The 16,199-nt window shown below is 46.1% G+C and overlaps 1 protein-coding gene across 10 annotated transcripts in view; it reads left to right on the forward strand.

Moving 5' to 3' along the window:
• The first annotated feature begins 287 nt into the window (after window positions 1–287).
• Window positions 288–16,199, forward strand: part of setd1ba (SET domain containing 1B, histone lysine methyltransferase a) — a 45,924-nt gene continuing 30,012 nt past the window's right edge. For 3 of the 10 annotated variants that reach the window (XM_061927034.2, XM_061927038.2, XM_061927039.2), the window contains exons 1-5: window positions 2,833–3,430; window positions 3,648–3,799; window positions 3,948–4,046; window positions 14,908–15,178; window positions 15,637–15,758. In XM_061927034.2, coding sequence (XP_061783018.1) covers window positions 3,370–3,430; window positions 3,648–3,799; window positions 3,948–4,046; window positions 14,908–15,178; window positions 15,637–15,758 — 705 coding nt within the window. In that variant the 5' untranslated portion in view covers window positions 2,833–3,369. Of the gene's footprint in view, window positions 1,165–1,389; window positions 1,462–1,548; window positions 2,296–2,832; window positions 3,431–3,647; window positions 3,800–3,947; window positions 4,047–11,503; window positions 12,164–14,907; window positions 15,179–15,636; window positions 15,759–16,199 lie in introns of those variants that run through there. The other 7 variants (XM_061927041.2, XM_061927044.2, XM_061927035.2 and 4 more) reach the window with 6 other exon arrangements.

Raw genomic sequence — 16,199 nt, forward strand, 5'->3', positions numbered from 1 at the left:
TACAAACTTACAGGCAAACATTTACGTCGACAAACAAATATATCGGTATTTTTGACAGTAATCCGTCATTACACAGAAACGAGGACAGTATTTGTGTCTAATCGTCAACAAAGTAGCTTTTGTTCGCCATGCGTGCAGCCCAGTCCGCTGAGGAACATTCCAGAATGTCAGCAATGCAGCAACACTAATGGGGCGGTTTTTTCAAGGCCTGTACAGACACACTGGACTACTCGATTTAAAACCACTTTTTTGTGCGTGTGACAAAATGTTCACCTTGGATACACACGCTTCCTTGCAGTTGTATTGTCCGTGACATGTGGGGGAAGGGTTTGCCGAGCTAAGTGGAGTGACAGCTAATGGAGGAATGCTCGCCTCGGGCAGGACAAAAATAAACACGACTGGCTGGAAAAGCAGGCCTTGACACTGGCCTTTAAAAAAGGTGTGTCACACAAAAAGACGCACTTAAAAAGCAAATATTTCCTGTCTTTTAACTATTTTAAAATACGGTTTCTCTGGCCTCTAACAACCTTTGGCACGCCAAGTAATTTCCCCCGTCAACAAGGTTGCTCTGTGTACACTTCCCATGACCTAATATGGCAATGTGAAGGGAGTGCTGCCATGGCAACCCCCGCCAGATCTCGGATTACCGCCTTCGCCTTTGGGAGAGTGAACCCCATTCGCCGCCATCTTTGTTTTCTTCCTTCCACATTTATGCCATCGATTCTTCCGTCAATTCAACCCACAAAATGTACGTCCGTCCCGGATATAGTTACACCACTGTCGCCTGGGTGTTAAAACGCCTCGCTTTGAGTGTGGAAACTTCGAGAATGAAGAGTTTCCCCTCCCCCTCCACCCCTCGTTGTCGTCGAAGAGGCGCTCTCGAATGAGAGCAAGGGAGAGAGAGAGAGAGAGAGAAAGAAGACCTCACCCAGTTATGGCGCAGCAACTCTTATTTGAAGCTCTGTCTTTTGTGTGTGTGTGACGAGAAGCCATTTTGAGAGCCTGCAGAACTCTTTTAAACAAACAAAAAAAAAAAACATACGCCAACTGATGGCTTTTGGACAAAAACGTGGAGGGGAAGCAGTGAATAGTACCAAGATTTCTCCCCCCAAATCCCCTAAAAGTCACATTTAAAGGCTTGGATTACATATTTTGAATACCACTGTAAGTTAACGTTGCAATGTCAATTAAGATGTTTAAATGTATAAATGTAAATCACAATTGACAAGTGTGTCCTCTATTAAAATGCCTACATCTACAGTACAGATAAAGACAAGTAAATGGTAAATTTAAAAAAAGTTACCTTGGCAAATAACATGTCCTTGTGGTTTTAAATTGTGAATCTTAGTGAGAATGGTCGATGTTAGTTGACTGTTATCCTGTCTTCAGGGGGGGAGAGAGAGAAGCTTTGCATATTGCCCCAAAAACAGATGATGGGTGGTTGAAGATGCCGGCTGAGAGGTAATGGAAAAAGCACTAATGATTGTTTGGGCACAAGCGTCATCTTTTGTGCCAATAATTGATTCCTTTTCTTTTTTTTTGTTGCAGGATGACCTCCCCAATCCCTTATTAATGGCATTATTAGAGGATGGAAGATGGAATACTGTCCCCTATGCATTTTAAGGCCTGTTTTTACTGCATTTCACCAAAGTACTGAGGTAAATATTTAGCTATTGTCCCTTTGGAAGGTTTCTACTTCTGCATGGAACCCCCCTTGAGTTAGACATGTTTGGGAAATTAAATCTGACCTTGAAAGTGAGTTCACGTCGACTACAATTTGGTTCTTTATAAATGGCAACCCAAATCCGGCACCCAGAGCTGTTCTCTCTGGAAAAATCCATCAGCTTTCTGTTATGGGAGAAAGATGTTCAAAAAGCCATTATTCAAAGCATCAAATGCAAGGGAATATAAGGAGAGTATTTTACAAATTATGACAGGCCACCAATATATGTTGTATTTATAAGAACAATGAATATTTAAAAAAAAAAAAAGGACATATGGCATAGCTTAGTTGATACATTGACAAAAAAAAGTTTAATAAACAACTGCATGCTGCAAATATTATAGAAGAGTTGGACTTACTCATTGCTACTCATACAAGGCCCATAGGTGTAAAACTGACTCACACTTAAACATACAAATGTGTTTTTTTACCCTCAAAAGAGCTGTTTATTCACATTTTCATTTCTTTCCTCCCCTCTCTTTTCAAATAGTATTGTATATGGGTGTGCCCGTGACCAAGTTAGGACAAAGATGGATCCCAGGCAGAGGAAAAAAGGCTCAAAATGTCACAGGGTAATTTACATCCAGCACATTTTCTCTCTCTCTCTCTTCCTTCTTCTCAAATCCTTTCAAAGGAGCAATCATAAGGCTTTATCATAGTCCGTGAGAGGTTGAGGAAATCAAGTGTAAAGATCCCTTCTTTTTTTTTTTTTTTTGAGACAAAGGAAACCCAGCTAGGCCTATGAAGTCCCCATGTTTCTAAGCAGGAAAATGGCTGCCAGGAGCTTTCAGGGCCCCCCTCTCTCTCTCTCTCTCTGCTCTGTTGAAGGACTCCTGAGCTGTTCCTCTAATAGCAGACCGCTCCTCTGCTGCTGCCTTCTGATTGGCTACGCCAGCCTTCCACTGTTAACCAGCCAATTGCCCGAGCACCGCAAAAAGAAAACAGCAAAAGAAAAAGGGTGAAAAAAAAACAGTGTTCGTCCAAAATAAAAATAATTAAAAAAAAAAAAAATTAAAAAAAATAATATCAGCGCGACGTCAGATGACGTTAGTATTGCTTTTTGAAGCTATGATCTATGGGAGGGGGGGTGGGGGGAGGCACTATTATGTATTTCTTTACGTTAAATTATAAAGGTGCCAGCTCAAGTATTGACATATATATCCACTGCCTTGCGTTGTTTTCACTAGTTTAGCAATGTCGCCGAATGCAGCACAATGCATTTGTTTGTCAGTTAGGTAAACGCGAGTGGCAGATTCGACACGCTCCACCGTCGAGCCGCGAAACGACAAATGTGGGTTTTTTTTCTATGTGTTTAATCGGGTCGTTTTTAGCGGCGAGGATAGTTCAACTCCAAAATTGTTTTTTTTATCGGGTAAAATGCGACCAGGCAGGGGCCGAGGAAGTTTGTGGCGAAAGTGCGATTTAGCGTTCGGCACTGGCGAAGCCTAGCAGTGTATTGTGGGAGAGACAGAAGCTACACACACACACACACACACATACACACACACACACAATATGTGCTGGCTCTCGCCGAAAAAGCAGGCGCTATTCCTCAAGATAAATCATGTAATCTGAACGGCGGAAAAAAAGGCGAAAGCGATTCCTTAATCGATTCAAGACTGAAATCCCCCTCGATCGGACCAGCCATGTCCAAGCCGGGGGAGCGAAACAAATTGCACGAAGACCATGGCAGAAAGCAGAGTTCAAGTAAGCTTTCCCCCCTTCTCTTCTCTCTCTCTCTCTCTCTCCTTCCAATTGTCCGTCGTGATGGCGTTGCATTGTCGCTGAAAGTCATGCACGTTGGCGTGGAAGTGTCGAGGACACAGGGTGGTGGTGGTGGTGGTGGTTGTTACGGGACCGTGTTGAGTTAGCGCTGCTTCACGTTAGCTTGCTTTTGCTTGATCCCTCCGCCTGTCCCTTCCAGCGCTGGCCAACGGCACCGACAGTCACCCGGTGTGCGGCTCGGCGGAGAAGCGGAGTCACCAGTGGAGAAGTTACAAGTTGATCATCGACCCGGCGCTCAGGAAGGGATCGCACAAGCTCTACCGCTACGATGGACACACGTTCAGCATGCCCGTAAGTGCAATCCGAGTCGGCGACCTCCATTATGGGGTGTCTAGATCGTGTTGTGATGCCACCGGTGACCGAGACCTCCTTCCTGCATTTTTGTTTACGCGAGTAATAGATGACAGCACATGTGTGCATGCCTTGCCTCCTTCCACAGAACCCGGGGATGCCACCGGTGGACATTGTACGAGACCCCAGAATCGGACGTTTGTGGACAAAGTACAAAGAAACCGACCTACCGGTGCCCAAATTTAAGGTATCTTAACAGCAAGTGTGTGTGGAAGGAGGGAAAAAATGAGGGGTCTTTCAGTTTCAGACACACCCCCTTTATTCATCTTCAGGAATTCTTAGGAAGCTGTTCTGCATGTTTAGTCCAGGAGGGTTTTCAAAGTGTGATTTCCCTTCCGCCCACCTCCAAAGACATGCACCTGGGGATAGGTTGATTGGCAACACTAAATTGGCCCTAGTGTGTGAATGTGAGTGTGAATGTTGTCTGTCTATCTGTGTTGGCCCTGCGACAAGGTGGCGACTTGTCCACGGTGTACCCCGCCTTCCGCCCGATTGTAGCTGAGATAGGCTCGAAGGGAATAAGCGGTAGAAAATGGATGGATGGATGGACTTCCCTTCAGAGGATATAACACAGTTGGGAACCTTCCCCTACACTCAGCAACAAAGTTATTTTCTCAAGAAACCGACTTACCGATGCCCAAATTTAAGGTATCTTAACAGCAAGTGTGTGTGGAGGGAGGGAAAAATGAGGGGTCTTTAAGTTTCGGACACACCCCCTTTATTCATCTTCAGGAATTCTTAGGAAGCTGTTCTGCATGTTTAGTCCAGGAGGGTTTTCAAAGTGTGACTTCCCTTCAGAGGATATAACACAGTTGGGAACTCAGAAATGATGTTATTTTCTCACCACCACCCCAAAAGGGACAAGCAGTAGAAATGAATGGATGGATGGAGTTCCCTTCCAGTCCGACTTCCTCCCACCTCCAAAGACATGCACCTGGGGATAGGTTGATTGGCAACACTAAATTGGCTCTAGTGTGTGATTGTGAGTGTGAATGTTGTCTATCGCAGTATGGGGCGGCATGGCGTAGTGGGTAGAGCAACCGTGTCAGAAACCTGAGGGTTGCAGGTTCGCTCCCCGCCTCTTACCATCCAAAATCCGCTGCCGTTGTGTCCTTGGGCGGGACACTTCACCCTTTGCCCCCGGTGCCACTCACACCGGTGAATTGAATGATGAATGATAGGTGGTGGTCGGAGGGGCCGTTGGCGCAAATTGCAGCCACGCTTCCGTCAGTCTACCCCAGGGCAGCTGTGGCTATGAAAGTAGCTTACCACCACCAGGTGTGAATGAATGATGGGTTCTACATGTAAATCGACTTTGGGTACTTAGAAAAGCGCTATATAAATCCCAGTTATTATTATCTGTGTTGGCCCTGCGACAAGGTGGCGACTTGTCCACGGTGTACGCCGCCTTCCGCCCGATTGTAGCTGAGATAGGCTCCACCGCCCCCCGTAACCCCGAAGGGAATAAGCGGTAGAAAATGGATGGATGGACTTCCTTCAGAGGATATAACGCAGTTGGGAATCTCCCCCTTACACTCAGCAACAATGTTATTTTCTCAAGAAACCGACTTACCGGTGCCCAAATTTAAGGTATCTTAACAGCAAGTGTGTGTGGAGGGAGGGAAAAAATGAGGGGTCTTTAAGTTTCAGACACACCCCCTTTATTCATCTTCAGGAATTCTTAGGAAGCTGTTCTGCATTTTTAGTCCAGGAGGGTTTTCAAAGTCTGACTTCCCTTCAGAGGATATAACACAGTTGGGAACTCAGAAATTATGTTATTTTCTCACCACCACCCCAAAAAGGACAAGCGGTAGAAATGGATGGACTTCCCTTCCGCTCCGACTTCCTCCCACCTCCAAAGACATGCACCTGGGGATAGGTTGATTGGCAACACTAAATTGGCCTTAGTGTGTGATTGTGAGTGTGAATGTTGTCTATCTGTGTTGGCCCTGCAACAAGTTGGAGACTTGTCCACGGTGTACGCCGCCTTCCGCCCGATTGTAGCTGAGATAGGCTCGAAGGGAATAAGCAGTAGAAAATGGATGGATGGATGGACTTCCCTTCAGAGGATATAACACAGTTGGGAACCTCCCCCTACACTCAGCAACAATGTTATTTTCTCAAGAAACCCACTTACCGGTGCCCAAATTTAAAGTATCTTAACAGCAAGTGTGTGTGGAGGGAGGGAAAAAATGAGGGGTCTTTAAGTTTCAGACACACCCCCTTTATTCATCTTCAGGAATTCTTAGGAAGCTGTTCTGCATGTTTAGTCCAGGAGGGTTTTCAAAGTGTGACTTCCCTTCAGAGGATATAACACAGTTGGGAACTCAGAAATGATATTATTTTCTCACCACCACCCCAAAAGGGACAAGCGGTAGAAATGGATGGATGGATGGACTTCCCTTCCGCTCCGACCTCCTTCCACCTCCAAAGACATGCACCTGGGGATAGGTTGATTGGCAACACTAAATTGGCCCTAGTGTGTGATTGTGAGTGTGAATGTTGTCTATCTGTGTTGGCCCTGCGACAAGGTGGCGACTTGTCCACGGCGTACGCCGCCTTCCGCCCGTTTGTAGCTGAGATAGGCTCCACCGCCCCCCGTAACCCCGAAGGGAATAAGCGGTAGAAAATGGATGGATGGATGGACTTCCCTTCAGAGGATATAACACAGTTAGAAACCTTCCCCTACACTCAGCAACAATGTTATTTTCTCAAGAAACCGACCTACCGTTGCCCAAATTTAAGGTATCTTAACAGCAAGTGTGTGTGGAGGGAGGACAAAAATGAGGGGTCTTTAAGTTTCAGACACACCCCCTTTATTCATCTTCAGGAATTCTTAGGAAGCTGTTCTGCATGTTTAGTCCAGGAGGGTTTTCAAAGTGTGACTTCCCTTCAGAGGATATAACACAGTTGGGAACTCAGAAATTATGTTATTTTCTCACCACCACCCCAAAAGGGACAAGCGGTAGAAATGAATGGATGGATGGAGTTCCCTTCCGGTCCGACTTCCTCCCACCTCCAAAGACATGCACCTGGGGATAGGTTGATTGGCAACACTAAATTGGCTCTAGTGTGTGATTGTGAGTGTGAATGTTGTCTATCGCAGTATGGGGCGGCATGGCGTAGTGGGTAGAGCAACCGTGTCAGAAACCTGAGGGTTGCAGGTTCGCTCCCCGCCTCTTACCATCCAAAATCCGCTGCCGTTGTGTCCTTGGGCGGGACACTTCACCCTTTGCCCCCGGTGCCACTCACACCGGTGAATTGAATGATGAATGATAGGTGGTGGTCGGAGGGGCCGTTGGCGCAAATTGCAGCCACGCTTCCGTCAGTCTACCCCAGGGCAGCTGTGGCTATGAAAGTAGCTTACCACCACCAGGTGTGAATGAATGATGGGTTCTACATGTAAATCGACTTTGGGTACTTAGAAAAGCGCTATATAAATCCCAGTTATTATTATCTGTGTTGGCCCTGCGACAAGGTGGCGACTTGTCCACGGTGTACGCCGCCTTCCGCCCGATTGTAGCTGAGATAGGCTCCACCGCCCCCCGTAACCCCGAAGGGAATATGCGGTAGAAAATGGATGGATGGACTTCCTTCAGAGGATATAACGCAGTTGGGAATCTCCCCCTACACTCAGCAACAATGTTATTTTCTCAAGAAACCGACTTACCGGTGCCCAAATTTAAGGTACCGGTATCTTAACAGCAAGTGTGTGTGGAGGGAGGGAAAAAATGAGGGGTCTTTAAGTTTCAGACACACCCCCTTTATTCATCTTCAGGAATTCTTAGGAAGCTGTTCTGCATGTTCAGTCCAGGAGGGTTTTCAAAGTGTGACTTCCCTTCAGAGGATATAACACAGTTTGGAACTCAGAAATAATGTTATTTTCTCAAGAAACCGGCCTACCGGTGCCCAAATTTAAGGTATCTTAACAGCAAGTGTGTGTGTAGGGAGGGAAAAAATGAGGGGTCTTTAAGTTTCAGACACACCCCCTTTATTCATCTTCAGGAATTCTTAGGAAGCTGTTCTGCATGTTTAGTCCAGGAGGGTTTTCAAAGTGTGACTTCCCTTCCGCTCCGGCTCCCTCCCACCTCCAAAGACATGCACCTGGGGATAGGTTGATTGGCAACACTAAATTGGCCCTAGTGTGTGAATGTGAGTGTGAATGTTGTCTGTCTATCTGTGTTGGCCCTGTGATGAGGTGGTGACTTGTCCACGGTGTACGCCGCCTTCCGCCCGATTGTAGCTGAGATAGGCTCCACCGCCCCCCGTAACCCCGAAGGGAATAAGCGGTAGAAAATGGATGGATGGACTTCCTTCAGAGGATATAACACAGTTGGGAACCTCCCCCTACACTCAGCAACAATGTTATTTTCTCAAGAAACCGACTTACCGGTGCCCACATTTATGGTATCTAACAGCACGTGTGTGTGGAGGGAGGAAAAAAATGAAGTGTCTTTAAGTTTCAGACACACCCCCTTTATTCATCTTCAGGAATTCTTAGGAAGCTGTTCTGCATGTTTAGTCCAGGAGGGTTTTCAAAGTGTGACTTCCCTTCAGAGGATATAACACAGTTGGGAACTCAGAAATAATGTTATTTTCTCAAGAAACCGACCTATCGGTGCCCAAATTTAAGGTATAACAGCGAGTGTGTGTGGAGGGAGGAAAAAAGTGAGGGGTCTTTAAGTTTCAGACACATCCCCTTTATTCATCTTCAGGAATTCTTAGGAAGTTGTTCTGCATGTTTAGTCCAGGAGGGTTTTCAAAGTGTGACTTCCCTTCCGCTCCGGCTTCCTCCTACCTCCAAAGACATGCACCTGGGGATAGGTTGATTGGCAACACTAAATTGGCCCTAGTGTGTGAATGTGAATGTGAATGTTGTCTGTCTATTTGTGTTGGCCCTGCGACAAGGTGGCGACTTGTCCACGGTGTACGACGCCTTCCGCCCGATTGTAGCTGAGATAGGCTCCACCGCCCCCCGCAACCCCGAAGGGAATAAGGGGTACAAAATGGATGGATGGATGGATGGATGGATGGATGGATGGATGGACTTCCCTTCAGAGGATATAACACAGTTGGGAACCTTCCCCTACACTCAGCAACAAAGTTATTTTCTCAAGAAACCGACTTACCGGTGCCCAAATTTAAGGTATCTTAACAGCAAGTGTGTGTGGAGGGAGGGAAACAATGAGGGGTCTTTAAGTTTCAGACACACCCCCTTTATTCATCTTCAGGAATTCTTAGGAAGCTGTTCTGCATGTTTAGTCCAGGAGGGTTTTCAAAGTGTGACTTCCCTTCAGAGGATATAACACAGTTGGGAACTCAGAAATTATGTTATTTTCTCACCACCACCCCAAAAGGGACAAGCGGTAGAAATGGATGGACTTCCCTTCCGCTCCGACTTCCTCCCACCTCCAAAGACATGCACCTGGGGATAGGTTGATTGGCAACACTAAATTGGCCCTAGTGTGTGATTGTGAGTGTGAATGTTGTCTGTCTATCTGTGTTGGCCCTGCGACGAGGTGGCGACTTGTCCACGGTGTATCCCGCCTTCCGCCCGATTGTAGCTGAGATAGGCTCCAGCGCCCCCCGTAACCCCGAAGGGAATAAGCGGTAGAAAATGGATGGATGGATGGACTTCCCTTCAGAGGATATAACACAGTTGGGAACCTTCCCCTACACTCAGCAACAATGTTATTTTCTCAAGAAACCGACCTACCGGTGCCCAAATTTAAGGTATCTTAACAGCAAGTGTGTGTGGAGGGAGGGAAAAAAATGAAGTGTCTTTAAGTTTCAGACACACCCCCTTTATTCATCTTCAGAAATTCTTAGGAAGCTGTTCTGCATGTTTAGTCCAGGAGGGTTTTCAAAGTGTGACTTCCCTTCAGAGGATATAACACAGTTGGGAACTCATAAATTATGTTATTTTCCCACCACCACCCCAAAAGGGACAAGCGGTAGAAATGAATGGATGGATGGAGTTCCCTTCCGGTCCGACTTCCTCCCACCTCCAAAGACATGCACCTGGGGATAGGTTGATTGGCAACACTAAATTGGCTCTAGTGTGTGATTGTGAGTGTGAATGTTGTCTATCGCAGTATGGGGCGGCATGGCGTAGTGGGTAGAGCAACCGTGTCAGAAACCTGAGGGTTGCAGGTTCGCTCCCCGCCTCTTACCATCCAAAATCCGCTGCCGTTGTGTCGTTGGGCGGGACACTTCACCCTTTGCCCCCGGTGCCACTCACACCGGTGAATTGAATGATGAATGATAGGTGGTGGTCGGAGGGGCCGTTGGCGCAAATTGCAGCCACGCTTCCATCAGTCTACCCCAGGGCAGCTGTGGCTATGAAAGTAGCTTACCACCACCAGGTGTGAATGAATGATGGGTTCTACATGTAAATCGACTTTGGGTACTTAGAAAAGCGCTATATAAATCCCAGTTATTATTATCTGTGTTGGCCCTGCGACAAGGTGGCGACTTGTCCACGGTGTACGCCGCCTTCCGCCCGATTGTAGCTGAGATAGGCTCCACCGCCCCCCGTAACCCCGAAGGGAATAAGCGGTAGAAAATGGATGGATGGACTTCCCTTCAGAGGATATAACACAGTTGGGAACCTTCCCATACACTCAGCAACAATGTTATTTTCTCAAGAAACCGACCTACCGTTGCCCAAATTTAAGGTATCTTAACAGCAAGTGTGTGTGGAGGGAGGACAAAAATGAGGGGTCTTTAAGTTTCGGACACACCCCCTTTATTCATCTTCAGGAATTCTTAGGAAGCTGTTCTGCATGTTTAGTCCAGGAGGGTTTTCAAAGTGTGACTTCCCTTCAGAGGATATAACACAGTTGGGAACTCAGAAATGATGTTATTTTCTCACCACCACCCCAAAAGGGACAAGCGGTAGAAATGGATGGATGGATGGACTTCCCTTCCGCTCCGACTTCCTCCCACCTCCAAAGACATGCACCTGGGGATAGGTTGATTGGCAACACTAAATTGGCCCTAGTGTGTGATTGTGAGTGTGAATGTTGTCTATCTGTGTTGGCCCTGCGACGAGGTGGCGACTTGTCCACGGTGTACGCCGCCTTCCGCCCGATTGTAGCTGAGATAGGCTCCACCGCCCCCCGTAACTCCAAAGGGAATAAGTGGTAGAAAATGGATGGATGGACTTCCTTCAGAGGATATAACGCAGTTGGGAATCTCCCCCTACACTCAGCAACAATGTTATTTTCTCAAGAAACCGACTTACCGGTGCCCAAATTTAAGGTATCTTAACAGCAAGTGTGTGTGGAGGGAGGGAAAAAAATGAACTGTCTTTAAGTTTCAGACACATCCCCTTTATTCATCTTCAGGAATTCTTAGGAAGCTGTTCTGCATGTTTAGTCCAGGAGGGTTTTCAAAGTGTGACTTCCCTTCAGAGGATATAACACAGTTTGGAACTCAGAAAATTTTTTATTTTCTCAAGAAACCGACCTACCGGTGCCCAAATTTAAGGTATCTTAACAGCGAGTGTGTGTGGAGGGAGGGAAAAAATGAGGGGTCTTTAAGTTTCAGACACACCCCCTTTATTCATCTTCAGGAATTCTTAGGAAGCTGTTCTGCATGTTTAGTCCAGGAGGGTTTTCAAAGTGTGACTTCCCTTCAGAAGATATAACACAGTTGGGAACTCAGAAATGATGTTATTTTCTCACCACCACCCCAAAAGGGACAAGCGGTAGAAATGAATGGATGGATGGAGTTCCCTTCCGCTCCGACTTCCTCCCACCTCCAAAGACATGCACCTGGGGATAGGTTGATTGGCAACACTGAATTGGCCCTAGTGTGTGATTGTGAGTGTGAATGTTGTCTATCTGTGTTGGCCCTGCAACAAGGTGGCGACTTGTCCACGATGTACGCCGCCTTCCGCCCGATTGTAGCTGAGATAGGCTCCACCGCCCCCCGTAACCCCGAAGGGAATAAGCGGTAGAAAATGGATGGATGGACTTCCTTCAGAGGATCTAACGCAGTTGGGAATCTCCCCCTACACTCAGCAACAATGTTATTTTCTCAAGAAACCGACTTACCGGTGCCCAAATTTAAGGTATCTTAACAGCAAGTGTGTGTGGAGGGAGGGAAAAAATGAGGGGTCTTTAAGTTTCAGACACACCCCCTTTATTCATCTTCAGGAATTCTTAGGAAGCTGTTCTGCATGTTTAGTCCAGGAGGGTTTTCAAAGTGTGACTTCCCTTCAGAGGATATAACACAGTTGGGAACTCAGAAATAATGTTATTTTCTCAAGAAACCGACCTACCGGTGCCCAAATTTAAGGTATAACAGCGAGTGTGTGTGGAGGGAGGAAAAAAGTGAGGGGTCTTTAAGTTTCAGACACACCCCCTTTATTCATCTTCAGGAATTCTTAGGAAGTTGTTCTGCATGTTTAGTCCAGGAGGGTTTTCAAAGTGTGACTTCCCTTCCGCTCCGGCTTCCTCCTACCTCCAAAGACATGCACCTGGGGAAAGGTTGATTGGCAACACTAAATTGGCCCTTGTGTGTGAATGTTGTCTGTCTATCTGTGTTGGCCCTAAGACGAGGTGGCGACTTGTCCAGGGTGTACCCCGCCTTCCGCCCAATTGTAGCTAAGATAGGCTCCAGCGCCCCCCGCAACCCCGAAGGGAATAAGCGGTAGAAAATGGATGGATGGATGGATGGATGGACTTCCCTTCAGAGGATATAACACAGTTGGAAACCTTCCCCTACACTCAGCAACAATGTTATTTTCTCAAGAAACCGACTTACCGGTGCCCAAATTTACGGTATCTAACAGCAAGTGTGTGTGGAGGGAGGAAAAAAAATGAGGGGTCTTTAAGTGTCAGACACATCCCCTTTATTCATCTTCAGGAATTCTTAGGAAGCTGTTCTGCATGTTTAGTCCAGGAGGGTTTTCAAAGTGTGACTTCCCTTCAGAGGATATAACACAGTTGGGAACCTACCCCTACACTCAGCAACAATGTTATTTTCTCGAGCCTATTTAGTGTCCTTTTCTGCTCAACACAGTGGCAGAAATCCTCTCAATGGCCAAAGTACTCTAACCTGACTCTCGACAGATCCTTGTAGTTCGCTGAGCTCCACACAAGGATCTGGGACTTCTCAATAGGAGATGTATTTCAGAAGGTGGGGCCTTGTAAAAAAAAATCATTGTATGTGATTGGATAAACCCCTTGTCTGTTATCTTGAATGACATGCTACTTCACTCACATCCAAATCAAGCCGTGACGCTGATGAGACCGACGCTGGGGAATCCAAAACAAAACAGCCGACATATTGGATAACGACAGAGCGAAAAGTTGGAGAACTTTTACTGAAACAACGCAGCAATGTCAGTAGACGATCCATGTTCGACAAAACCGTTGCAATAGCAGCGTCAATGTCAGCACACGCGCCATTGTTGTTTGAATCAGACAGTCGCTTCGGCGCTATGTCACATCTATGAAATCCCGTCCAGCGATCCCGATTGGTTCATTATTTTTTGCTGTCTTGAAGGAGTTTGCAATGCCCTTGAGCCCAGATCCTTGTGTGGAGCTCAGCGAACTACAAGGATCTGGCGAGAGTCAGGTTAAAAGTACTCCGCTGTTTTTAAGGATATGCTACAGCAACACTTGTCCAAGATCTCTAATAGGACAGGAGCTCCCTGCTGTTTTTAAGGAGCACTTCTCAAAGGTCCTCTATTTGACAGGAACACTGTGCTGCTTTTAAGGAACCGCTTTAAGCAACGCTGGTCAAGATCTTCGAAATGCTGTGATGGTTTTTATATGATAAATTGTCCCTAGTGTGTGAATGTGAGTGTGAATGTTGTCTGTCTATCTGTGTTGGCCCTGCGATGAGGTTGCGACTTGTCCAGGGTGTACCCCGTCTACCGCCCGAATGCAGTTAAAATAGGCTCCAGCACCGCCCGCGACCTCGAAAGGGACAAACGGTAGAAAATGGGCTCACTACTGTTTTTAAGGTCTGTCTGCAAAACAAAATGCTCATCAAAGCTCTTCTATGTGACAGGAGCGTCCTTCTACTTTTAAGGACCTACTGCAAAACACTAGTTAAAGATCCGTGAAATGACAGGAGCGCTTGGCTGTTTTTTTTTTTTTATCTTATCACATAAATGATCTCTGTGCTTTTTTAAAGGATAATTCAGAAAAAAGATACTATATGACTGCAGCGTCCCGCTCCTTTTAAGGACCTACTCCAGACAAACAATAGTCAAAGATCCTTAATGGAAATAACTAGATATTATATTTTGTGGAGTTGTTTGCTTCTCCGATTCTGTTTACTCTCATCTTTTTGTGTTTTATTTTTCATAAGCTGCTGCACCTCCCCTTAAAAAGGGTCATATTATGATGTTTTTTTGTACATTTAAAACACTTCCTTGTGGTCCTCATGTCATGTAATGGTGGTTCTTTAGTAAAAATTTTGCATAGATGATGTTTTACAGACAATTTTCAAGCCACTTTCTGACCGTCTCTTCAGAATGCACTGTTTTGCGGGCGCTCTTATTTACGTGCCTCCACTTTTTAGTGCTTCCATATGGAGTCTATTGACAGATATAAGTTCAAATTATACACTATTTTGTATTAGAAATGGCAACAGTGGAGGATGCATGTGCCTGTACGAGCCAGTCTGCCCCACAACATAAGGATAGAGAAAAAGAAGGAACTTACCTACAACAGCGTTGGATTACAATGGTGGACTGGCGCAAAGCTTTTCGGATACATTTCTACCATATATGGAGATATCCACTGACATCACAAATTGGGCGAATTACAAACAGCTCATTTGGAGGACGTATAAAGGAAGGCAAGATTGTTTTATAAATATCTCCGCCATGCCTCCATGGTTCGATTTAAAATTTTCAGGACATGCACAGATCCCAAATAGACAAACACAAGTAGCAATAGGTAAGAATAGTTGGTTTTGCATAATAGGTCCCCTTTAAATTATTTGCTTCAGAGTACTGGTTTTGTCACAACCCTCCTCCTCCAAACTTAAGGCCCTCCTCTGCTTTTTCAAACTCTTCCTCCAAGATCGACGAGTGCTACATCGGCCCTGTGCCCCCGAAGGAGGTGACATTCGCCCGCCTAAATGACAACATCCGGGAGGGCTTCCTCAGCGACATGTGCAAGAAGTTTGGCGAAATCGAGGAGGTGGAGATCCTCTACAACCCCAAGAACAAGAAGCACTTGGGCATCGCCAAAGTGGTTTTTGAGAACGTCAAAGCCGCCAAAGTGGCCGTGCAGTCGCTGCACAACACGTCTGTGATGGGCACCATCATCCACGTGGAGCTCGACCCCAAAGGTAAAACTCCCGGGTGACAACTTTCAGCTGGCAGCGTATGAAAAGCCCGCCTTACTTGGGGCCACAGCTGTCACGTGGTTAGCTCCTCTGCTTGGGAGGCTAATTGAATTTCATTGAATTGTAATCCCTACTCCCACAAGCCCACCGCTGAGGGTACCCTCTCCTCCCAGTGTGCCTAATTTCAGACATGTAAACAAACACTTAAACAACCTGTCAGTGTCCTCTCTTGTTTACATAGCTGCTGCATTTAATCACTTTATTGGTGGCATAGCATACTGTACAATTCAGGAACACCACTGCAAATTACAAAAAATATTTGGACACTGTCCCATTATAAAATAGCAATTTTTTTCCATCAGCTGCAAATAAGCGCTCCCCGTTGTTTGAACAATGCCAGATTATCTCCAACAATGGCCTCTTCACGAATCTGCAATTATATCCCTTTTGCCTTTCCTCAGGTGAGAATCGCCTCAGGTACTTTCAGCTCCTGGTGAATGGCAGCTACACTCCGCGGACTCTGCCTGTCGGCGCGGAGGAAGCCTTGGAAGTCTCTCCTCGAAGCCTGGCGGAAGCCTTACTGGTAAATGGGGGGTGGGGGATGATACACGACACTTCCAATAGTTTTGTTTGGGTTTTCACACTTTGTCGCAGTGTGAATTGCTGAGCTCAGCAGACGTGCTTATCCTGAAATGCCCTTTTTTTTCCAATCAGTGAACACAGGTGGTGGAGGAGACCGATTCTTGTTTGTCTCTCCTTTAAGGAGTTACATCTCAAAATGGCTTTGAAAAATGCACTTTGGCCGCACAATATGAGATCCCCCCCACACGTGCCCAGCCCTGATCCTCCCATCCACTAGTTAATGTTTTACCTCTGCCAAAACGTGTTTGCTTTTTGTGCAACTTTCCTACTTTTTGCATCAAATGGGTGTTTTTTTATATGATTATTCCTTTTCTTTGATATGATCCTTCCTCTAATGGTCCAAATATTTAGCATACAAAATCACATAGGAAGTCATTTTAAT

This window comes from Nerophis lumbriciformis, linkage group LG32 (genome assembly GCF_033978685.3).
Source record: "Nerophis lumbriciformis linkage group LG32, RoL_Nlum_v2.1, whole genome shotgun sequence".
NCBI lineage: Eukaryota > Metazoa > Chordata > Actinopteri > Syngnathiformes > Syngnathidae > Nerophis > Nerophis lumbriciformis.